Genomic DNA, 26,270 nt, shown 5'->3' on the forward strand with positions numbered 1-26,270 from the left:
TAGTACATGACAATGAGGAATTTTTAAAATAAACTAAGCAAGAAATATGTAAAATATAAAACCATCAGAGAAAATATTGACAAATTTGAATAAATAAAATTTAAAATGTTACCCCAACACACCTCTTGGAGTGGCCAGAATCCAAACACTGGCAATGCCAAATGCTTGTGAGGACGTGGAGCAACAGGAACTCTCATTCATTGCTGGTGGGGATGCAAAATGGTACAGTTCCTCTGGAAGACACATTGGCAGCTTCTTACAAAACTAAACATACTCTTACTGTATGATCCAGCAGTCACGCTCATAGTGTTTACCCAAATGAGTTGAAGATGTATGGACACACAGAAGCATGCACATAGATGTGTATAGCGGCTTTATTCATAATTGCCAAAACTTGAAAGCACTCTATAGGTGAGTGGATAAATAAACAGTGGTACTTCCAGAGAATGGAATATTATTCAGCATTAGAAAGAAATGAGCTACCAGGTAATGAAAAGACATGGAGGAACCTTAAATGCATATTGCAAGGGAAAGAAGCTAGTCTGTAAAGGCTACATGCTTTATGATTCCAACTATATGACATTCTGGAAAAGGGAAAACTATAGACACAATAAAAAGATCTGTGATACCCAGGGGTCAGAGGGGAGGAAGAGATAAATAGGGAGAGCACAGGGGATTTTTAGGGTAGTGAAGCTATTTTGTATAATACTACATGGTGAATAGGTATTATTATATGTTTGTCAAAACCCATAGAATGTACAACACTAAGAATGAACCCTCATGTAAACTGTGGGCTTTGGGTGATAACGATGTGTCCATGTCAGTTCCTTTATAACAACAAATGAACCGTTGTGGTGCTAGGTACTCATTGCAGGGGAGATTATACATGTATGTGTACATGGCTATATGAGAGTTCTTGGTAATTTTCGCTCACTTTTGCTGTGAACCTAAAACTGCTCTAAAAAGTAATGTTTGATTTAAAAATTTAATGTCACCTTGAAAGCTATATCAAAAGAAACCAAAAACTTGGGGAAATACTTGCAAACGAATGACCAGTCTAATTGATTTCAAAATTTAAAACCACTTACAAATTAAGAAGAAAAATAATAAATAATAGAAAAATGGACAAAAACTATATGAATGTACTATTTACAACAAAAATAAAAATTAAAAAATATAGAGTAGTCTCTTTCACCCTATCAATCAAATAGGCAAATGTCAGAAGGTAGTGACCCGGCGTGAAGAAACACTAGCTCATAAATTGTTGGTGGGACTAAACATTCTGGGGAGGTACTTTGGCAGTTATAAAAATTTAATACACATTCCTTTTGGCCTAAAGTTTCCTCATTGAAAAATGTATCCTGGGATGCCTGGGTGGCTCAGTCAGTTAAGCATCTGCCTTTCGCTCATCAGGGTCCTGGGATCAAGTCCTGTGTTGGGCTCCTTGCTCAGTGGGGAACCTGCTTCTCTCTCTTCCTGCCGCTTCCCCTGCTTGTACAAGCTCTCCCTCTCTCTCTGACAAAGAAATTTTAAAAATCTTTAAAAAAGAAAAAAGAAAAATGTATTCTACAACTATATGCAAATTTGTATACAAAAATACACAAGGATTCCTCTAGATGTTTTAGCTGCCAATACTGCTAGTAACCACTGCCTAAATACTAGGGTATTTATTGCTTCTCATAACCAGAAGTTGCAGACTTCAGTAGCAGCATGAATATATGAGTAACTAATAGGTTAATTATCAATTAATTTGCGTCTTTGTAAAAAAAGTTTCTAATGAATTGTTTAACTTTTTAAAATTTTATGTATGATTATAATGAACCATTCTTCTAAATCTGTAATTCTAACTGGTCACTTCTGATAAGTGATAAGTATTTAGTAGAGGAATCAATAGTTAAGAGATGTGAATAATTGGGCAGTTTCCTCCATTTCTCACAGTAGCTTTGTTTATTTTATATCAGCTTCAGGAAATGGTGAGTTTTAGTTCATTGTTCTAAATATATTTTGACCTTTCTTAGTTGGACCTGTTGTGACTTGCCAACAGATTTTTCAAACTGAAGAACAAAAAAAGAACTTAATTTTCTTATGGAAGATTGTTCTGATTATCACCTGTTCTGTAGTTTTGATTCATCTGTTTATCTGGGGGTTGCCATTCCACCTGTGTCACCTGCTATTTTATGTCGTGGTTGTTGTGGTGTGGGGGTAGCAGTGGGGGTCTGACCTGTCTTAGTCTACAGCCACACCATTGCTGTGATATTTGAAGTATGCATGTTTTTTTACATAACTTTCTGAAGATATGTAGAAAAGATGATCAGAAAACAATGTATTCTGTAATTACATTAATTAACAACATTTGCTACAAATGTGTTTTAAAATTTAATTACCTGGAATTGAGTGAAGTAGTCTCTGAATAATTCTATTTTTTCTCTGTGTTTGTGGTTGTTCTTTTTTCTTATTTTATGTATTTCTGCCCCCTCCCCTTATTTTCTTGATTAGGTTTAACCTGTTTACCCAAAACTGGAAGAAATGGATAATTTTCTAAGAAATATAATTTACCAAAACTGACTCCAGAAAATATCTTAACAGTGAACTTTCATAGAAGAAGTAGAGCAATGTCCTAGGGTAAACCCTAGAAAATTATTCACTGCAAACAATTTTGCACAGGAATTGTACCAAACTATTAAAAAATGTTTTATTACAGTGCCAAACTGTTACAGAACATAAAAAAGACATAAAGCTTCTAGACTGTCTTCTTGAGGCAGTGTAACATTGCACTTACAGTGTAAATCTGTAGACCAGTATTTTTGAGATTTTTTTTTTTTAAGATTTTATTTATTTATTTGAGAAGAGAGAGCATGAGCAGGGGGAGGGGCAGAGGGAGAAGCAGACTCCCTCCTGAGCAGGGAGCCCGATGCGGGTCTTGATCGCAGGACCCCGGGATCATGACCTGAGCCAAAGGCAGATGCTTAACCCACTGAGCTGTCCAAGCACCCCTGTTTGAGATTATTGATGCAAAAATGCTGAATAAGGAATTTTATCTCTCATCCCCAAATCCACGTCATACTTAATGGGGAAACACTAGAAGTATCTCCTTAAAGTTAAGAGTAAGTCAAGAATATCCAGCTGTCATGACCGTTTTATCAAAGTGTGACACCCCAAAATGATTGATAAAGTACATGAAAGGTTTTTTTAATTCTGCTTAATCAAAATTACGAAGAGTCGTAAGAGAGATGACCAAATATTTACAACACATAACATAAAAGGACCAATAGCCCCAGTACATAAAGAGCCTTCTAGAAATCAGTGAGAAGAGTGATCCACATCACTATAGAAACGTGAGCCAAGAGACTATTCACACAAAGGAACTGCAATATAAAGAAGTATAAGTCTGCTTGCTCCATGTCATTTATAAGTGAAATACAAATTAAAACTATACTTGTGAAACCATGTTTTCACCGATCAGTGCTAACACATGAGCTAACACCATTCATCCTGGTAACACCAGTTGCTACTGGGACTGTAAACTGGTACAACCCCTATAGATGACAGTTTGGGCAAAATCTACCAAAATCACGGTTGTATAGCCCTTGGACCTGGCGGTTTCTCTGTTAAGAGAATGATAGGATTGAAAGTATGCAAAATGTACAAGATCAGTCATTGCAATCTTGGTTCATAAAGCAGAAGATTGAAAATAGTCTGAGTATCTATCAATATAGGATCATAATACACCATAATTTAAGCTTATGTGGCTAATATATAGAGAGAGAGAGAGAAATAAGGACACATCAGCATTCCTGAATCAGTAAGTAGAATAAAAGCAAAGTTCAGAACGGTTACTATTTGTATATAAAAAGCAAGGTGGGGGAGTACAGAAAAATACATTTGCTTGTGTGGTTCATAGAATATTTCTGGAAGAGAAATAAACACAAAGAACTGGCAACACTGGATGCCTTTGGGAAGGGGAACTGGGTGGCTAGAAGCCGGGACTGTTTATATTCTTTTGTACCTTGTATATACTGAAACCTTCAAAATTAAATTCCCATATAGCACTTGTGTATTTTGAATTCTTAGGATGTAACTTATCTGTATTATTTGTGATCATTAATTACAACCAGATGTATCCTCATTTTATTCATTTATTTACTATTTGGTCAGAAGTTCTGGAAATACTTGCACATCTATTATAAGATTGAATCCTTTTGTTTCAGGATCTCCAGCAGAACTATCTCCTACTACTCTTTCCCCCGTTAATCATAGTTTGGGTAAGTTGCAAATTCTTTCCCCCCACCGGTTTACACTATGTGAGTAAATTATATGTCTTCTCTGATAATTACTTTTCATATATATGAGAAACGGATCCCAATGAATAATCAAATGATTGTTCAAATTTGTGCTTTTTAAAAATGGTAATTTGCCTTAATACTATTAAAACTGTTTTCTCCTGGCATAGATGAGCATACAGACCTAATCTTTCTATTTGTGGAAATCATATTCTTCATGGAAAGTGTTATGACCTATTATGGCTAGATTTATATGGGTATGTTTATTTTAGGATGTATTTTGTAATAGCAATTATTAATATGAAGTGTATATCTATATATGTGTATATGTATGTATATACACACACGTGTATGGGGGATGGGAGAGGTGTGTGTGTGTGTGTGTGTGTGTGTGTGTGTGTGTGTGTGTACGTTGTGTAGTTAATTCTTGGCCTTCAGTTTACCTCAGTATTTCACAATGTCTCTTCAGTTTCTACACGCATTAGGAAAAATTTTCATATTTTTCATGATATTCCTTATGTCTTTTTTTAAAAGATTTTATTTATTTATTGGAGAGAGAGAGAGCACAAGAGGGGCAGAGGGAGAAGCAGACTCCCAGCTGAGAAGGCAGACGCTTAACTGACTGAGCCACCCAGGCACCCCTCCTTGTGTCTTTTAATCAAAATTATAGAAGTTAAATTCATGTGGCCCTAGTTTTCCCATTAAATATGTAAATTCTTTTGATTCCGTATTCTGTTTTCACTTGCATGCTTTTTGTGTTTTATTACTTTCTGTTCCTTGTGTATGCGTGGGTTTTCTATTTTTGTAACTAGGGTAACTCACGGAGAATCTCCTGTTAAAATAGACAGTGTCAAAAATATGTCGTATTTTGTATCCTATTATTATGATAGAATTTTTCTTCTATCTTTTGGCTTTTAAGTCCAGTCCTTGCTCCAGCTTTCTTCCACTTCATCCTACCCCAAAATTAGTTTTATTATGCAAGTTGACGTACTTTGCCTGCGATGGTTTTATATTTGAACATGAACTTGGATAAAACTACTAGTAGAACATGAGCCACCGTAAAGTCTAAAGAAGATGTTTGAAGGTTAGATGACTGTGTGAGATGGGGGAAATCTGAAACATTGGAAATCTGGTATGATCTAATGGAGACCGGAGTTTGTGGTGTAGATGTTAAGTGCGCTTCCTGAGCAGTAGCCAGGGGAGTCTGGGGTAGAGCACGTACAGATAGCTGATGATACTCAGTCTCTTCTTGGCTTGAACTGTTCACACAACATTTCTTGCTTTTATGGGTTTGGTTTTTTTCCCCAGATTTGCAGCCAGTTACTTACTCAGAACCTGCATTTTGGTGTTCAATAGCCTATTATGAATTAAACCAGAGGGTCGGCGAGACCTTCCACGCGTCACAGCCCTCACTCACTGTAGACGGTTTCACAGATCCATCCAATTCAGAGAGGTTCTGCCTGGGGTTGCTCTCCAACGTCAACCGAAATGCGACTGTAGAAATGACAAGAAGACACATAGGTATGTGTTTTTCCCTTGTGTGAAGAACCGATGCCGCATACTCATAGTGGGAGCACCGTGTGGTTTACCGCATCAAGGGCTTGTGTGCGGTCGCCTGCCTCTGTCGTTGTCCGTGCACGGCTCCGCTGCTTTCACAGAGCCCACTCTGGCCGCCGGCTTCTCTGTATTTGGCACCCTTGATACTGGGAGGTCCGTCAGTTAAAAAAAAGGTGTTAAAATTACTTTGCTGAGTCTCTACCAGTCGTAGGATTGTCGTGTTCAGATTTCAGAATAATGATTTTAACAAATCATGACTTTTTTTTCAGTTTGTTGACATCTCCTAGTATTTCTCCCTCCCGTGAGTTCATATATTAAGTAATTAAATCCGCTCACCATTAATCTGAAGCAAGAGATTTTAAACAAGAACTGCTATTTAATACATAGTCGAAAAAATAAATCAGGGGATCTCAAAAGGTAGTAGTCCCAATATCCTTTTAGCACGTTTGTGAGGTCAAAACTATTTTCATAATGCTACTAAGATCCTATTAGCCTTTTTCACTCTCATTCACTCGTGAATGTACAGTGAAATATTCCAGAAGCTACAAGACGTGATTTTGCAAGCGACTACATGTAGGATCTGCCGGGAATCCAACTCTCTTCTGTTAAGCCAGGCATTAGAGAGAGTTGCAAAAATGTAAAGCATTGCTATTCTCACTAGTTTTGGGGGGGAGGGGAAATTGTTATTTTTCATAACCATGTTATTTATGTGAATATGTAATAGGTTTATTATTTAGATTTCTAAATGAATTAATACATTTTTTTTGAATCTCAGTTTTAATATCGAGTGTGGTAAGTTTCCATAGATGCAATCCACATAAACAGCGACTCTTTGGGGTCTCCAGTATTTTTTTGGCAGTGAGGTAAAAAAAAAGTTTGAGTGCCACTAATATAACTGAACATAGTTCTCATTACCTTAAAGGAACCTCTTTTAACAATGGTTTGCTTCTGTTTCTGATGAATTAACCATCGCTTCTTGTGAGAAATAATGCTGGTCACTAAACAGCAAGTGTGATTCTATGCAGGGCTGTGATGTGGCTCTGTGTGGAATTTCTCAGATCTTGTGTGGTGTGTAAATTTTATGTAATCTTAGGTGTCTTGTGGGTAAGGAGGGCTTCTGAATACTCACCCGACCCTTAACTAAAATAGTTCTGTTTCTGCCTGTGTTTTAATTGGGGTTCTGCATACAGATAACAGAAGGTTTTCTCTACCATATATACTTCTCTACACAATCTTAGATTGCTGTAATTCTTGGATTGTCTTTTTACTTTTGATTTCTAACTTACCGGGTGGTTTTGATCAGAGACTATAGCCTGGAAAATCTCTCCTGTTTGGATTTAATCTTTTCCTGATGGTCAAGGACATGTTTGGTGGTTTTACAATAGTCTGTGGTCATGAGAGGTGGGTGTCAGGTTCTGTGTTTATGTGTTAAATCTGGACTGTAGGTTAGTTTTCTTGTGTCGCATAACACGTTCCCACACACTTACCAGCCTGAAACTACACAAATTTGTGATATCACAGTTGCTGCGGGTCAGGAGTCCAGGCATGGGTTAGGAGTCTTCTCCTGGTCTCAGAAAGGGAGACCATGGTGTGGACTGGGCCGTGCTCTCGTCTGGAGCTTGAGGTCCTCTTCTGAGCTCATGATTGTTGCACAGTCCACTTCCCTGAAGTTGTAGCCCCAAGGGCCTCATTTCCTGCAGCCTGGCCGCTAGAAGCTGTTCTCAGCAGCTAGAGGCCACCAGCATTCCTTGCCCCATGGACCCTCAGTCTTCACAGTGAGCCACGGAGAATCTCTGCTGTTGAACCCGCTCGCTCACATTTTGAATCCGCTTTCACCAGGGACAGCCCAGTCCTTTCTAAGGGATATCACCTGATTAAGTCAGGCCCACCAAGAGAGAATCGCCTCTCCTTGAGGTCAGCTGATTTGAGATCTTAATTACATCTGGAAAAACTCCTTAACACCGGCACCTAGATTCATGCTTGACTGACTAATAGAGATGTATACACACCAGGGGTGAGAACCTTAGGTGCTGTCTTAGATCTCTGCCTTTCATGGTTGGCTTTTTTAAATCCTTTTGTGTCAAATATTTTGTATGTATTTGATTTGTTAGATTCTGAAAGAAGTCTGTTAAAATCTTCCAGCTTATTCTTTCCTTACCTAATTCTGCTTATCTGTCTAGGGATTTAGTTGTCACCTTAATATATAATTTTAAAAAGGGCAAATGATTCCAATGTCTTGATTTTTATTTGCTTTTTTTCTTAACCTTAGTGGGATTGTTAAGGAAATACTATTTATTATAGTGAAGGCATATTTACCCAAAGAGTTAATTCCTTTAAACTTTACTCAATTTCTTTCACTTATTTTAAAATAATACATAATTTGTATGAAATTATTTTACTAGCTGTGTACTTTTCTGCATTGTCAAAATACTTTTGATAAGCATGTGTTATATTTGGAAATCAATAAAATCTTTGTTAAAAAATACTTGGAAAAATATAGAGTGGTATGTTTCACAGTTAGGCTTCAGAAAAGCATCGCTGTGGGAAGGGTTATCAAAATAGCTTCCATCATTTTAATACTTGTCCAAGAAGAGACTCTTCCAAAGTCATGCTGAAACAGGAAATGTTATCCCATTAATCTAATTATCCCATATGTATTTGTTATCCCATTAACTAATCCCATATGTATTTTGTTTTAGGGAGAGGAGTGCGCTTATATTACATAGGTGGAGAAGTTTTTGCTGAGTGCCTAAGTGATAGTGCAATCTTTGTGCAGAGCCCCAACTGCAATCAGAGATATGGGTGGCACCCCGCAACAGTGTGTAAAATCCCACCAGGTACGGATACACCAGTGTCGGTCGACCCATCCTGTCAACTTGCTGAGCTTTTCTAGTTGCCGTTAATTTTAGGAATCGGGGGATGATTTGCATGCTCATTTTTTAAGATCTGTTGCCCTTTAAAAATTACTGCCTTACGATGATATTCTTTTTACACAGTTTTTACTTTTTTCAATCATAGGCTGTAATCTGAAGATCTTCAACAACCAGGAATTTGCTGCTCTTCTGGCTCAGTCTGTTAATCAGGGTTTTGAAGCCGTGTATCAGCTAACTAGAATGTGCACCATAAGAATGAGTTTTGTGAAAGGGTGGGGAGCAGAATACCGGTATGAAATACATATTCAGTTCTTAAATTTCCACAATGTAATTCTTTTTTCTTCCGTTCTTTCCATCTCCTGAAGTTCCCATGTATCTGTTTTACTTAAGGTTATGGAGTCAGCAGAGCTTATGCAAAATAACAAAAGGGAGTTGGAGGTCTCTGCACTTACAACTCCTGCAAATGCCTGGGCTGGCATTGCGGAAGGCAGATTTAAGACCTGTTCAGACGCGCACTGAAACGTAATGCAGGGTGTGCAATACCATCAAAGGGGTATATTTGAAGGCGTATGTCAGTTCATGCAAGGAGAGACATCTTCACTGGGGCTCTGGGAAGGCTTCTGGTAGAGACGTCACACGATCTAGGTTCTGAAAGATGTGTGGCATTTCAGTTAGGCAGGAGGGGTTGGGAAACTACCATCCTGACACGAGAATGCAGTTCAGTTTGACTGGAGTTCAGAAGGGAAAGAAGAATATGGCTGGACAGCTGAGTTGAGACCAGCTGACTATAAGGTTGAGAGGTAGGTAGAAGGGCGTACTTGTCCTGCGTCAGGCACTGGGCCGTGTTTTCAATGCAGTACATCATGCATTTCAGCCTGGCTAAGAATTACTGTTTCTGTGCTCTTTTTTTTTTATACGGTTGCAAAAAATGGTTCAAACTAATACTTATTTGGAAATAGGCTTAGAAAAGATTTGATAATTTGCCCGAGGACGCTTCATGAGTGGTGGAGTTGGGACTTGAAGAAAGCTCTCCTTGACTCTTAACACCCTCTCCAAGGATAGTAGTAACAGTTACATAATTGAGTTCTACAGAAGCTAATTTGTCATCAGGGGATAAGATAGATTAGGTTATTGCCATATTAAACAATGGATTGGATTCCACATCAGAGAAAGGGAAGACTTCCTTAGCATTTTTAAGGCTAGAACTATAAATAAAATACTTAGTCCTTCTCCAGCTCATACTGCTACTCTCTGAGCACCTGCATATGAAGGCATTCATATAGCAGAGCAATAGTATTCCTCTTTCATCTGGCAGTTTGGGCCCTTCAGAATGTATTTCATTTCATTTGGACTCGATTTTCTATCTTCAACAAATTTTGGGAGGTGTGTGCCTCTTGAGAGTGTGAGACTTGAGGTCTGCTGGTTGAATACTTTTATAAAAATATATATTGTATTATATATTTTTATCCTAGATTGAAGACTTGTCATTATTTTGTCCAAGTTACAATAATATAGATGTTACATTAGTAGAATAATTCATTTAATCATTTCCCTTTTGAGGTATGATGCCTTTAAAGAATGCAGAGTTGCTTTTTGCCGTGGACTTGAATTGGCCTGAGTTGATATTAAAAATTAGATTCCAGTGGTACTATCTGATACCAGGCGTTTAGGTCACACTTTTTTTTTTTCTTCACAAGATGAGAATATTACAGAACATGGTAGTAGAAATTTAGTGCAATTAAGCATGAACTGCGGGGAGAATTCCACGTCTGTTTGTAGCTCTCCTGCTAAGGACAGTTTTAATTGGTGGAGAGAGGTGCTGCCCTTCGTGCACTGCGGACTCTGCCATTCTTAAACCCAGAGAGAAGTTAAAATCTGTAATTATGAGAAGCAGTAATATACAATATGTTTTTATTGGTATAGAGTTAGAGCTATATCTACTTTGGGTAATAAACTAGTTTCCTTTAACATTTACAGATCTGAATAATGTCAGGTACTTCTAGATCTGTGAACTCTTGGTGGTTGCCAGAAACCTTTTATCCTTACTGACACTGGAGCTGAGGAGGTAGAGCTAATGGGTAGATTTCTAAAACTATTTTTCAGTTTCTGTAATACCGGCATGTTTGCCGATATAAAGATCAGGAAATGTAGTAAACAGGAAATATAGATGTGCAAGAATTTATATTTAAGTGAGAAAGATACCTGAGTTAAGTGAGTCAGTACTGAAGTGAGTAAATAGGTAGGGGATAAATAATGTCTCGGGTGCATTTCTGTGCCCAAATAAAAAGAGTGACAGCCTTCTGAAACCTACTCCCCTGTTCAGTGGCCTGGATTAAGAATTATTCCTGAAAGGGGCGCCTGGGTGGCTCAGTCGTTAAGCGTCTGCCTTCAGCTCAGGTCATAACCCCAGGGTCCTGGGATCGAGTCCCGCATCGGGCTCCTTGCTCCGCAGGAAGCCTGCTTCTCCCTCTCCCACTCCCCCTGCATGTGTTCCCTCTCTCACTGTGTCTCTCTCTGTCAAATAAGTAAATAAAATCTTTAAAAAAATAAATAAATAAATAAAAAATAAAAAAAAGAATTATTCCTGAAGATTCAGCTAATCTAGTAGTAAATGATCTGATTGAAGACAAACTGAGAAATATGCAGAATTCAGCAAATGACAGAATCAGAATTAAAAGCGGTCTTGGCATAAGCCCGCAGAAGGCCTGATCTGAGGGAGAGCTAGAAGGCAGGAGGAACTTTCTCTGAGGAGCAACAGGAAGAACAGAGGAGGGGAAGATGGATAAGGGTCAGTCTTGCCTCTACCTCCTGGATGATGTGAGTTAACTTGTGAAGTGTGCTGGTGCAATTTTAAGCTGCATAAACCAAAGTGTACTATCTAAATCAAAATAAGGTAGTGAGTTTGTACGGGTCAGATTTGAGATTGTGCTTTTATGTTCCACGTATCATGTTTTAGAAATGATCGCATATCAGCATGTCTCACAGTGTGTGTCTCAGACCCTGAGACAAGGATTCAAATGCAAGGAGTTTATTCAGGAAATGGAGGAAGCACTGGTAAGGAAGGAGGAAGTAGGGAAGTGAGGTAGGGGAGGGAAGGCAGCCAAAAGCATTATTAAGCCATCTGCTGTATTGGGTGGGTCATTAGAGCTATTCCCCTAAGAAAACATGGGAAACAGTAACGAACATGCAGAATTCTCCCACCCAGAAGGAAAGGAAACTGGGCATTTAAATGCCAGTTCCCGTGTCATTGGGTGGGGGCTGCTACCGGGGAGCTTCATGTCCTAGCGCTTGTGGTCTGCTGCACACGTGGCCAGAGCAGAGAAGGTCTCAGGCACAGAAAGGCAGACACGCACCGTTGGAAGTTGGCTAGAGAACACTGAAAACTCTGAAGGGTATAGTGGGGCGCTGACTAGAGAAAACCACATCCTTTGAAATACAGTTTTAAATTTTATTGAACATGTGTCACTTGGAGATGAAGAGTTGATAATGGCCTTTTCTCCTACTTGAAGGGCCGTCACACTGAAGGAGCAAGCTGACTCACCGACTTACTGTATGTAATAAATAAGGCAGAACGCAGATCAGTACGTGCAAGTGACAGGATGTCATTGAACAGTTTATAGTTCCCACAGTCACATTATGTCGAAGTACTAGAGGTGTTTCTTATTAAAAGCCGGGGATGTTGCTCATTGGCTTAGTCAGGGAAAGCCGAACTCTAGCTCTGAACATTCTGTGATAAGCTTCGGTCAGAATTCTTTTTTTTTGGTATGCTTGAAATTTGAACCCTGTTCCATTTAGACTTTACTTGGTATTTGAGGATCCTCTGCTCTGTGGTTGATTAGTAAGTAGGGTGACTGTATCTGCTGGTTTGCTTAGGACAGTCCTGGTTTGAGTCTTGTCCTAGCCTGATTATCAGTAGTGACTCTCTTCACTCTTAAAGGTGTGTCAGTTTGGATGGTAAGTAGTCAGGTCACCCTCCTAATTTTAATTTGAGGAGAAAAGAATGTTTTTGTTAATTTCTTTAAAAGCAAAAAAAAAAAAAAGTCATTAGAAATATTTTGTTAGACTTTGAGGATTAAATAGTTTTCAAAGTAATAGCTATCCTGACTTAATACTTGTTCAAAAGAATGTTGGTTTTAGTATATACAGCCTTTTAATTTATCTAAATTCTTAATGCATGTCGCTAAACATCGCCATGGTCTTTTAATTTCATAATTCTTTTCTTGTATTCTTTTAAATAGAAGGCAGACGGTAACGAGCACTCCTTGCTGGATTGAGCTTCATCTGAATGGACCTCTACAGTGGTTGGACAAAGTATTAACTCAGATGGGATCCCCTTCAGTGCGTTGCTCGAGCATGTCATAAAGCTTCGTCACCACTCAAGTCCCATCAAAAGACTTAATGTAACAACTCTTCTGTCATAGTATTTGTGTGTGGTCCCCATGGACTGTTTACTGTCCAAAAATTCAAGAGAGAAAACAGCACTTGAGGTCTCATCAATTAAAGCACCTTGTGGAATCAGTTTCCTATATTCGAATATTAGATGGGAAAATTAGTGTCTAGAAATACCCTCCCATACAGGAGAAAGAGAAGATTTTAAAGACTTCACTGATGTCTTGTTGGGCATAAAACTGAGTGTCCCAAAGGTTTATTAATAACAGTAGTAGTTATGTGTACAGGTAATGTATCATGATCCAGTATCACAGTATTGTGCTGTTTATATACATTTTTAGTTCGCATAAATTAGGTGTGTGTGTGCTGCTTCTTGATTTAGGCAAGCCTTTATAAAGTTACAGTACCTAATCTGTTATTCCCACTTCTCCGTTATTTTTGTGCGTCTTTTTTAATATATAATATATATCAAGATTTTCAAATTATCATTTAGAAGCAGATTTCCCTTGTAGAAAAACTAATTTTTCTGCCTTTTACCAAAAATAAACCCTTGGGGGAAGAAAAGTGGATTAACTTTTGAAATCCTTGACCTTAATGTGTTCAGTGGGTCTTAAACATTCATTTTGTGTTATTTACTGCTAAATCTCACTAGATGGAAACTTTGCAGAAAATCTTTCCAGACCTCTTTTCCATTCCCACTTTTGCCCTGATACCAAAACTGTGTAGCATGACATCCATCACTAGTCATGGTGGCTCGGATACTGCCAGCAGCAGTTAGTTCTGGGGCGCAGTACGAGTTCATTCTGGGGTAAGTCCCTTTGTCTTACATCAGATTTCAACGGATAGTAATAGACTTGTGTAACCAAGCAGTCTGTTGATTTATCCTGACACCTCATCAAAACACAAATGGCAGTATAATTATTTTCAGGGAAATGCTACAATTACTTCAGTATATTTATCCTTTTTTTAAAGCCAATCTATAGATATAAACACTCTTTTTTAAAAGCTATTTTAAAATATTTCAGTAGCAGACCTAGTGCTCTCTGAGTTTTCATTTGATTTCATTACCAGATTGTATTATGAAATGGACCTTTTGTAAATGTAATTGCTTCTGCAGAATACCTACAAAAGTGATGCTGAGGTATGATCAGCAGATAAGGGCCATCTGTTTTTAAAGTATGTTGTATTAAATTTGTAAAATCTATGTTATTTTACATAATTATGAATTCAGAATTTTAAACATTGGGGGAGAAGCAGTTGAGCAAGTTTTTTAGCCTATAATTACCTACAGTCTGAGCTGTTCTTAACTAATCCTGAATGTGTGGTTGACTATTATAACCAATGACATTTTATGCTCTGTGGCTAGAGGAGATTCCAGAAGCTCTGTTGGTAGTCCATTCGGTGGCAAATAATCCTTATGTCTGATGTTGACTCTGCCGTTTAAATAGTTCTTGTTTGCGTCTCTTGAGAAAAGGAAAATAGCCACTCCTGACCCCCTCCTAGTAAATTTTCAGATTTTTGGAGATAGATACCTTTGGTACTTGTTCTTTGAAACCATATTCAGCTGCCTCTACTGTATCATTTTCAGTACTCTCAGCATTTGATTGTTTTCTACTAGGTATTCCCCCATTTTCCTATATTTGTACATGTATGTGGTCATGCAGACTTGGTATAGTAATTTTTTATTCTTTCAACAAATAGTTACTGTTCACCTGTTTGTGTGCGCCAGGAACTTTCTTTGCTTTGGGTAAAGGTGAACAAGTTCGATCCGGTTCCGGCCATGGCTGAGACATCAGTTACTATAACCCTTAATTAGCTCACTTGTCTGTGAAGGAGATAAGCAGGGGACTGTGGTGGAGCATAGCAGGGAAGGCTTCTCTAAGGAAGTGATGCTTGAGCTGACATTTGACGTGAGAAGGGGAGCAGGCCATGGGGAGAACCTGGGAGATTGGCACTCCCGGCAAGGAGAAAGGCATCAAATGCCAAGGTTCATTTGAAGGAAACTCGCTATTAGGTCTTCATGCTTACACAGAAGTCTCTGCCCAGATCCAAACTTGGGGACCAGAAGGGTTCTATAATATGTAATAGTTGAGGGTGGCCTTACTTCGTGATAGATGGCTTCCTGTGTCCCACGGATGACTACTGTCAGACCGGCTGGAGAGAGCCAGTGCAGCCTCTGCCCTTTGGAAGGCTTTAACTTCCTCAAGAACTTGCAGTGATGTCAGGGAACAGTGCTGGGGGCGGAGAACAACTCTGAAAGTGGCAGAAGCACCTGGCAGTTAGTCAGTCTTGGATGGAGGTGTTTAGCGAAGCAGTGCCGAGGACAGCATTCCAGCGGTGAGTATGCCCCTACAACTGTGTTGGGCATCATCCCTACAGTATTAAACTGGGACTCAGCTCTTTGGAAATACCTGTTATACTGAGCACTTAACACCTGTCCAGCAGTTGACTCCACTGGTGTTCAGTAATCTTACATGCCTTTTTAGGAGACGCTATTTCTTGCATTCTATTTTGTCTACTGCAGCTTAAATTTTGTTGATTCCCCTCCCCCCCCTTTATTGGGGTTGTTTTCATTCTTCTGAGTGATAAGTTCTCCATGTTGAATTTTGTCTCTGTTTAAATGAGCAGCATTATTTAGAATTCCCCCTCCACCGGGCTGGTAACTTTCTTGGTTTCATGTGAGAACTGAATGAACACGTTTTTCCATCACATTTCTAAGATGGACAGTGGTTTGCAGTCAAGTCCGTTGAGAGCCGCCGTAGGGAATCGGAGGCTGATGACGTTCCCATTGACTTTGGTTTAACCAGTGGCAGCTTCGTTTTTATTCTGTAATGGAGTTTATATAGATTTCTTTTTAAAAAAGAGTTTTACGGCTAAAAAAAAAAAGTTTGAAAAGTCTGTGTAAGCACTGTTTAGGATTAAAACACATGAGTGGACTTTGGCCCACCTTTTGGAACAACCCTGCTTGTGTTCTTTTCTCCTACTTCAGGGAACCTTCCTGATGAGGTTCGACCTAGACCAGTTATACTAATTATACATTATGTCATCCATTCATTCAGTAAACATTTATTGATGTCTGCCCTTCACCCAGCCACAGTGCTAGGTGCTGAGTAATGAAAAGATGGCTAGGATTTAGTCCTGGCCCTCAAGCTGTGGGGTTACTCCTCTCTCAGGACCTTTCACTCTGCCAGAAGGAAATCTCCCTAATTTTTCTTGAAAAAATATTCTTATTCGGTACTCTTATTCTGTATTCTAAGTACATAATTGCAAATTGTTTAATATCTAGCGTTTTTCTTAACCTTAAACCATATCAGTTTTGCTTGATTCATCTGCCTTTGAACTTACCAGATTTTTCTCCTTTGTCAAAATAATTTTAATTTCAATTTATTTGTGCCTTTTAGGTTGGTTTCAATCAAGACTAAGACTTTGAAGGTGAAAAACAATCAGTCTGGTCTCTTGCTAATTGAAATCAAGTAAAAGATTATATATGCCCAGTTGGTTTCTCTACCTCTTCCGAAAGCTGTCCAAATATACCTTTAAGATCTTTCTGCCTTTTTTTAATTATTATTTAATAATTAAACACTTGAGCATTTATTCAGTACTCAGTACTCTCCTGGTCTGGTTGATGGTGAGTTATAAAGTAACACAGAAAATGTTCACCTTACTTAAAATTTGTCTTTATGTTCAGATACTTTCGTAGCTGCACATGATAATTTCACAGACTGCCCCCCTTCCACACCATTTCTCCTGTATCTCTTTAGATAACTAGGTAGTCTGTGGACATAAGCAACACATGATCTTTTCTCTTACTCTGATCTAACTCATCGATGGTTCAGACATGACAAATTATTGCCCAGTTTCTTTGCTTCATGAGCTTTACTTTGCTAAATTCTTGATATTCATCAACTGAACTGTATTCTTCCTCCCCTTCTCATAACAGAATGTATCCCTTGTGGTCTTGCTGGTTGCCCTCTTCCTTGCCAACCATGTTTTATCTGCAGACATCAGAATGTTTCTCTCCATTGAACTTTACTAAAGACCAAAAAGGATGGTGCTTTTCATACCCAGGGTCCTAATTTCTTCACCATGAAAGTAGATGTTGTTCCACTTGGTCAATCACTTAAATCTTACAAATGGCTCAGAAATTCCTCCAGTTAAATGTCTTTGTGACTAACAAAGGGCATGAATTATAGATTGTATTTTAAGTTCTGTTTAGGATTAGGAACTTTTCCAGCAGTTGCAGCTAATGATTTTCCTATAATACTAGCCCATTTCCACCTTGGAGCATATTGGATTGTTGTATTTAGTACAATCAAGAGTAATGACAGTAGTGAGTGGTCTCTAGAGGTAGTCAGAATCCTACTGTTGAGTTCCTTTTATATCTTCCTTTTCAAGTTTTCATGAATATTTTATCTGTTCAGACTACCTTTTATGCGTGGGGATTGAGGGACAAATCATCTCTTGGAGTGGAATTCCTGTGTTTGGAGCCTCAACCAGGAAATGTCAGCTGTACTAGAGACAGACAGCCTCATAATAGCCTTTATGATAACTTGTCTAATGTGTTCATGTAATTTCTTGGATATTATAGGTAACTTTATATATAGCATAACTGCCTTAAATCTTTTTAGTAGGAAATAAATTGTATAACATGTGTATGGATTTATGTATACATACACACTCCTAGAAAAACCTGAACAGTAGGGGTCATTTATCTGCTTACATTTTAACACCGTTGAATGATTCTGTTGTTTAAATCTCTGATCTCAGTAAAAGTTTCCTAATATGCTTGCAGACATTTTCCTTTCAGATCTTCACAGAGTAATTTATTTATTCTGCCAGAGTCGTGATTTGGTGGTTTAGTTAGTATGCCATTTTTAGGCAGCTTGATAATTAAGAATCATAACTGGAATTCATGAACATCAAAACGGCAACAGACACCCACTCATTAAATTATTATATATCCAGTGGTCTCTGGAAGGTACTAGTTTAGCATTAACTTTTTTTTTTTTTTTTAAATGTTGGATTGCCTCTCCCTGTTCTTTTCCTCTTGGTTTAAGATTGCTAAGCTGCTTAAGATACCGTGGGAAGTAGCACCACCAAGTCAAGTTCTGCTGTAGTTTTGGCCGAAGGTGGTTCAGATCTAATTTTCTTAGCTGTACTCAACAGAAATGGAGTTCCCAAAGTTCTTTGGGTCATCTCTGATTCACAGAGGATCTGACCAGAGTGTGTTAGCCTAGGTTAACTTCAGCATCGATTGGTTTGCTGCCATGAGATCCATAATAGACCCCAAATTTCAGCCACTGGTTGAGATGTAAGGGCCCTTGGAAGAATAATGCTGATGGCTAATGGCAGTGAGAAGGATTCGTGAATATCAGACAAAGGACTTTTAGATTTCTCTTCAAAACAGTTCCTGGAAAATGATGTCCTACCCTCCAAAAAAAGAGGAAAGAATAAAAAAGCTCTTAGTTTCTCCAGCATTTTCAGTTTGCTCTTTCGGGTGGGGGGTTAGGCATTTACTTCCTATTTCTAATTAAAGATAATTTATTGAACAATGAAATCCATAATATATTGATAAAAGGACGAAAGTGAAGTTTTAGAATTCTAAAAATACTTCATTATGTATTTTCCATCTCACACTCCACTTTTCTTCTTTCTCTCTGTGGCTTTAAAGCTCTTGGCTATTTTATGCTGTTAGTCACTAGATAACTTGCCATATTTCTGGTTCTATATTAAGTTCTACCCTTTACAATGCCGTAGCAGCAAGTTGATTCTCAGCATCTGTCTGTAGGGATAGAAGTCTTACTAAAGTCTTTTCTCCCAAAGAGATTTTCCATTTTTCAGTAAGTCCCTTAAGAAATATGTCAGTCTCATCATTCACATTCTTGGATTATTCAAACAAAAAAGATACATTGGTGAGAAAGAATATGGTGCTTTTCTGGTGAGTGTATGTACCTGCTTTAAGAATGTAGTCATTTTTTGGTTTATGTAACTAATATACATACAGATTAATGAAAATTGGGGGAAATAATCACATATGTAGCAAGTAGGTAACCTGCATGGATATAAGTTTTTTTGTTTTTGTTTTTTTTTTAATCCTGTTTCTGGCAAAACGCAGAACCCAAATTGGTCACTTTTAGACCAACTTTACCTCAGGCTTCATTTTTGGTTTTCTGACCCTGACCTTTAAGGCATAAATATTTGTATCTTTTTATTAGTGATAGTGAAGCTGTGACACTAACCATTTTTATACAAGAGGGCAAAACAAGAAAAACTAAAGGGTAAGATGAAAGCAGTTGTGCAGTTGTTGAACTAGATCACAGCATTGTAGGCAAAATAAAAATGTTCATATCTGAGAATACTCTTTGCCATCTCTTCCCAAGGCCAGACCTTCTGGCAGAACGCTGTTAAAAGTAACAATTCAGGGCCTTTATAGTCTGAGGGGAATATCTCCAGTTGGCAGTCTTTTCAGTATATGAAGCAAGAATGTGGGAAATACTTGGCAAAGAGTGTTTTCACCTAAAAAAAGAGAATGAAAAGACATATAAAACTGATTTATTCATTTAGCTCTGAAAATCTCAAAAAGATTCATGAAATACTATGTAACTGGACAAAACCAGAAGGACCTTTAGAGGATTTGTCTGAAAACAGGTTTCAAGAATGAACTTTTATATACACTGAGCAGTCATTTGCTTAGGGTACTGTAACCGACTATTAAAATCGACACCGTTCAATAAGGTATGAGTGGACTTCCTAGGAGCTAGCCATTAGTAAGTGTCCTCAAAAATTTTTTTGAGCTGATGCCCGCGTAGGTAGCTTTCTGCTCTTGAGAATTCTTTTCCCTAGTGATCCTAAGGGAAGAGTGAGTGGTGCGCCCAAGGTGACCGACGGCCCCGGGGTGCTTGGGACTGAGACATTCCCTGGCTGCAGGACTTTTTGTTCCAAACCAGGGGAAGTCCTGGGCACACTGGGAGGAAGGGTCACCCTAGGTGTTTTTGTGATTGACCCTCACTCCCTTAAACGTTGTAATCGTTGGAATTACGTTCAGCTGTGTTCGGGTTGTCAACATTTCCAATATTTGGATAGGCGTCCTCCAATCACTTATTACTGTGGGTGGAATGTGAGATTCGTAACCAATAACTGCTATGGACCCAACATGGTGGTGAGACAAACACTTAGGAATCCAGGGAAGGTAACCGGGGGTTTAATGAAACAGAGAAGAGGCAACTAGATAGCGAAGTTCTTCAGAACTTGGGTGTGTATGGAAGTACAAATCATGTCTTGATGGGGTTAAATCTCATCTGAAGTTTGACTTTTTAACAGTAAGAGAAAACTGAGTGGTATTGTGGATTTCTTTTCGCTTGAGGGAAAATCTGGCCTTTCATGCTCTGTCCTCTGCTACATTCCCCAGACTGTCCTGCTCAGGAAGCCAGAATGTAGTGTTTATTCTCAGTGAATGTTGTATTGAGATTACCGAATGCATCAGCCAATGGCAGGTGAGGGGTGTCCTGATCCAGACTGAGCAGTGCCCTCAGTTTTGGTGGCCCCCGACCCCTCAGGTGCTTACCAGCTAGGACACCAACCCCGGGAGGTGAGATTTTTCTACTAGAGCATTAATTCTGTAATGCAATATGCCGGATGCAGAGTCTGTTGTTGTTTGCCTGTGGTCCTCAGAGCCTGCATCCTCTGTGCACTGTGATGTAGACGGTAGATGTGTTCTTTGTAAGCTTTAATCCTGTGGTTGTCAAAAGTACGACGTGGTTCCACTTTTTTTTTTAAACGATGAGCTGAGGCTTTATTGCAGCTGGTTTTCAAGTTAAAATTGCGAAATACTGATTTCCTTCCCCCCGCCCACACCAAATATTTTAGTCTATTTAAAGTACAAAAAAAAAAAAAATAGTTCTACTTAAGAAAACATTGCTTAAATGTCCTGTGATTTCTGGTCAATTTTTATATATATATTTGTGTGTTGTCTGTATGTGCTTTCACTTTTTACCTTGTTTGCTCTCTACCTGTGTTAACAGTACTTTCACCATTGAAAGGTGAACATTTTTCCTAGCATTAAAAAGAAAAAGCCATTTGAGTTGTTTACCATGTTATTATGGGATTAATTTTTAATTGTTTTAATTGATTTTAATTTAAACTGATCTTTTTTAGAGGGGGTTACATTTTGCTGTCCATGCCCTCAATGATACAGAAACAGAGAAATGTGTGTGTATTTCACATACCGGCAGTATGATATTAAGGGATCATCTTTTTTAAGTTTAGCGTTATATAAAAAGTTTACTCCCCTCCCTGGCAGACAGATAGTACTGCTTAATTAACCCCCCCCCAAAACACACAGGTAATGCCACCCCACAGTGCTGGTAAATTACACATTTTAGTTTATTCCGGAGCCTGCTTGTGCCGAATTAATGGTCTCTGATACACATCATCTGTGCTGCAAACAAAAACAGACTAGAAGGTGAAATTCACACTTACTCTCCAAATACACTCTTAGCAAAAAACAAAACAAAACAAACTTTTGTAAGATTTCCATTGAAAAATCTTAGGTAAGACACAGCTTACTCATAATTAGTTATATTGACATGAAATAATTGAAAACGCTAAAATAACTTTTTAGATCAGCCAATTCCTTTGTGCCTTGCAAGAGCTCAGCTCCTTGGATGGATCAATACTTCTCTGGTTAGCAGACTGCTTTCTTCAAATCATTGAAAACAGACACACTAGGATGCAACACAAGGAGCCTCAGAAGCTGAAATCCACTGCCCTGCTTGGCCTTGAACGGCCCAGGGACTGGCATGGCTTCATCAACCATGGTACATTGGTAAAAGCCTATGTAAACAGATCCTACTTAAATTGCCACACCATAGAACTCTATATAAACAATCTAAAAGGAACCTTACAGCATCACTGCACTTGACAGATGGCTAGAGGAGATCCTTTTCCACCGTCACCTCATCCTGGGAACATTCCTGCTCATTAACCTGTTGTGAAACTGGTTTTCTGCACCAGGAGATTCTCATTAGAACCAGTGTCCATAATTGCACATACTCATCAAGGGGCTGAAGACTAGGGGGGATGTATGTGGTACGTTTGGGTTTTTATCCCCATTTGGCAAATCCTTTTTTCCCCCTTGCTTCAAAATAGATTGAAAGCCCTTTAGTTTGGAAGCAGTCCTGTTACCATCAAACTGATGTGTTCCGGTGCGGTCATTTTAAGCACCTGATACGTCCAAGGTGAAGGCTGTGTTCATTTGCTACTCAAGAACCTATTTGCAGCAGGCAGTTGTCCAGCTTCCTTTTTAACAGACTCATCCTTTTCATCAGACTATAAAGATGAGCCCAAAGTGAAAATTAAAAATTCACAAATGTAGGAATCCAAAAGAAGTCAAAGGCTTACCTAAAAGCTATTTTCTGCAATGATGAATAGGTTTGGAAATATTTGTAGAATTGGTTTAACTAATGGTTATTTTGTAAAAAAGCAAATGTCATGCTGGTTTGCACATAGGAAGACAATTACATTTTTAAAATCAACCACAATACTAGAAGGCAAGAACATTGAATCACGTCTGGGTAACAAGTTCAGGGATAAGCCACAACAGACTAAGCCTGCCTTCAGGAAGCAGCAAGAATGCGTTCCTGTGCTCCAGGGTGAGCTCCGTGACCTTATGATTGGTTATGGGGTAGATGGAGTTTGAGATAGGGACTGACCACCACATTTACCTTCTGTCTTCAGTAGTTTTGTCAGCTGCCTCTGCACCTACCTTATTGCTAAGAGGAAGTAAGATTGCTTAAAAAGTTTTTAAAGCCCTTTGGGAAGGATGATCACCGAGGAAGGAGGTGCTTCTGAATAATGTGCAGTGAGAGGATGGACAAAATCCCATCGAAGCACGGTATTCAAGAATGCATTGAATGTGGACGGATGGAGAGGACTCGAGAACTCTTGGAACCAAACATGCTTGTGGCTTTGAATGTGCACCAAAGCCGGACGACCCCGCTGAGCTACTGCTGTGTACGGTGAGCAGAAAATGGACAGCCACAAGCTAGGTAGCTGCTAGCCCACACCTAATAATAGAGCCTGGGTCTCCAGGAGGCAAAAGCCAGAGGTAGCTATATAGCACCTTGAGTTTTATCATCGACAGTGAGATTGTGCCACCTTGCAGGCCGTCTGGGGCAAAGGATGGGAGAGTCCCGGCCATGGCCTCAGCCAAAGAGGGGATGCTTGTTTGGCATGGGGTGTTGAAACACATATGTGTGTGTGTGTGTGTGTGTATTAATTGAAACAGCTTTTTGCTCACGTACAGCTAGAGATTATTAATCTAGAGAACCCTTTGGAATTTTATGCAGGATTTTGTGTATATGTAGATTTTTCTGATGAAAAGTGGCAATCATCAGAGGCCTTAACCACTTCCCAACAGTGATTCTCCATTGAGACCACCTATCTTGAACTTCAGCTAGAATTTACTCCAATTTTAAATCTTGTTCAAGTTTTATTCATGAGACACCTTATCTCTAAACTAGATTTGATCCCACTTTTAAATATAAATGCCATATAAATAAGATTTTAATGCAAATGATGACCCACTTTGAAATGATTGAAGCTTTTATGTTTGGACTGCAGTGGGAAAAAGTAAGATTTAAACGAGCCTAGCTTAACCTCTGGAATAAAAGTATTCTAGGTTGCCTTTTTATATTGAAAATATTTGTCTTGAGAAAAACAGATTTGTTGTCTTTGTTTTACCCAAGAACCACAAACTACATCGTCCCAACTTTTAAATCAAGATCTTGAATAATAGTGTGTGGTAGCACCACATTTTAAAAACGTATTTAGTCAATCACAAACACATTTTCTAAGGAATTGAATTTTATAGAGATAATTGAATGCTTTCATCTGTAACAGAATTAGTGGCCTGCAAACCGCCGTGATTTCTTCCTATGCTCTGAAGTTGTCAAAAAGGACTTTTCCACTGCAAGTAACTTGTATAAAGAAGTATGAGGCAGGGGAAATTCAGTTTTTAAACTCTAAATGACAACCACTGACAAACTGTTATACTCTAAAGAGCTTAACTATTTTATTAACTAAAGCATTATTTTCTTGTCTTTTATCATTTCAGTATCCAGGTGCTTAAATTTTACATAAATATAAAATCGAACACGTTAATAAAACCAAGTGAGATTTGGCAAACTAAATTTGGAGTTTCTAGCAATGTCTATATAACCTCTCGTGGTGTGATTTTCATCTGCCAAATGTCAGCTTCATTCTCTGTGTCCTGTTTCCCCCTTTTCTGCTCTACCCCTATAATCCCTGCACGTAAACCCTTAGAAAAAACTGCCTTCTCTTAGACTATTTCGTCGATTTGTTCCTATATTTTTTAAGAACTGAAATCACAAACGGGAGAGAGGTCTAAGAATCTGGGTGGTTACTACGTTCTTTAAAAGATCACCTGTGAAAATTGGTACCTATTTTGTGTGTCCAGCATTCCCTCATTTAACATTTGCCCGTGGGTGTGCTTTTTTCCTAATCAGTACTACCGCCAAGAAACAACTGATCTTCAAATTTACAATTTACAGATTTAGTGATTGGCTGAAGAGGGGTGTTGAACATAAAATCCTTTACGATAACACTGGGAAATAGAGGATCTGTATAATTCAGGTGGTCTGGGTGTTTCTCAGCTGGGAATAGCAGTATCCTGAGGGTCATTTAAGCCACAGGAATGCTAAGTAAGGGTGGAATGCTTGAAGGAGACCGCCCTGTCACGGTCAAATACTTCAGTTATCTTGGATGATGGAATAAAAACCCCCGCTGCGTTCTTTAAACAAACTTTTTCTGTCTTTAATGACTTTGGACAGAATAACATTCTGCTGGTTTGAAGCCTTGGTTATCATTTCTGACGTCATGGAAAATGCAACTAACTCGGAATCCGAGGTCTTGGGTTTGGGCCCTGATTCTGCCAGGGGATGGTGACTTTAGATAAACCATGCCATCAGACTGCCTCCAGTTCCTCATTTCCCCAGATCCCCCGAAATGAGGAAGTGACTTTTGAGGGCGGCTGTGAGGATTAAACAGGAGCCCTCAGCACGAAGTCGGTGCTCGGGGGCAGATGACTGAATCTGCGGGGCCTGCCAGAGGGAGGAGCAGGGAACTGTGAAGCCTTCACCACCAGCTCCTCTCTCTCGCAGTTGCGACAGATGTCACACTCTGAGGTGTCCAATGAAAACCTACTGCAGCAATTCTGTTGCCCCTAAAGTAATGCAGGACAAACAGGAAGACCAGTGGCGTGCAACAGTAGACGTTTACGTCGTTCGGGAGTCCGGTCCGTGATTTGGGCCGGGTGGCTCTGGGCAGACCTCACCTTGGAGCTGGCCTTGCCTGGAGTGACTCAGCCCTCTTCCACGTCCCTCTCGTCCTCCATCCTCTAGCCCACAGCCCCTTGCGAGTCTGCGTGCTGCCTGCTGACCGGCGCCCCCCAGAAGCAAGCCGCAGGGCTAGGCCGCAGAGTGGAGTGGCCAAGGGCCAGTGACACGGAAGGATGAAGAATGGGGACTCTCCGCGCACTCCATCCACCACACCCGGGCTTTGTGTCGTCCCACCGGTGAACCTGTTTGCCAGGGAGGAGTGAGAAGTGTGGAGACGCTGAACAGATCCCAAGCCGGGGTCTACTTGGTTCAAGTGTTTTTTGTTTTTTTGTTTTTTAATTTCTGGAGCGTTCAGTAGAAGCCTATTTTAACATACACCATGAAGGTGAGTTAGAACCAAACGAGTATATTTTCCGTCTGCTCTAGGTTGATCATCGGGGTTGCTCCTGCCACTATCCCATGACTGGAATTAACACCCACTAAGCTCAGCCTCGCATGTGAACAGTCCACCTCATAAATGAGGTAAAAGGAAGCAGCATTCACTTCAGAGAAAATTTTAATGATAAGCATTTACATTCATTAGTACCACTTCCAGAACATTTCTGGGACTTCTTCAATGCAAAGATGGTATCTATACACCTGCTGTACTCCGTGGTGGCCATCTTTGGAAGCGTGGAGTGCTTTAGGGAAGCTTCACCGATGATCATGCACTAGCAACGATCACAGTATGTTGTAACTCTGACACAGATTTTTAAGAAGGAAACACTGCAATTATCCGTGCCCTGTTTCTATCTTACATTTTTATATTACGAATC

General features: G+C 39.2%; 1 protein-coding gene across 7 annotated transcripts in view; it reads left to right on the plus strand.

Annotated features, from left to right (window-relative positions):
- Positions 1 to 21,174, plus strand: part of SMAD2 (SMAD family member 2) — an 83,925-nt gene extending 62,751 nt beyond the window's left edge. For 6 of the 7 annotated variants that reach the window (XM_036078170.2, XM_078060367.1, XM_036078169.2 and 3 more), the window contains 5 exons: positions 4,209 to 4,262; positions 5,589 to 5,801; positions 8,537 to 8,674; positions 8,856 to 9,000; positions 12,949 to 21,174. In XM_036078170.2, coding sequence (XP_035934063.1) covers positions 4,209 to 4,262; positions 5,589 to 5,801; positions 8,537 to 8,674; positions 8,856 to 9,000; positions 12,949 to 13,072 — 674 coding nt within the window. In that variant the 3' untranslated portion in view covers positions 13,073 to 21,174. The remainder of the gene's footprint in view (positions 1 to 4,208; positions 4,263 to 5,588; positions 5,802 to 8,536; positions 8,675 to 8,855; positions 9,001 to 12,948) is intronic. The other variant, XM_036078172.2, reaches the window with a different exon arrangement.
- Positions 21,175 to 26,270: the final 5,096 nt, after the last annotated feature.

Source organism: Halichoerus grypus, chromosome 13 (genome assembly GCF_964656455.1).
Source record: "Halichoerus grypus chromosome 13, mHalGry1.hap1.1, whole genome shotgun sequence".
Taxonomy (NCBI): Eukaryota; Metazoa; Chordata; class Mammalia; order Carnivora; family Phocidae; genus Halichoerus; species Halichoerus grypus.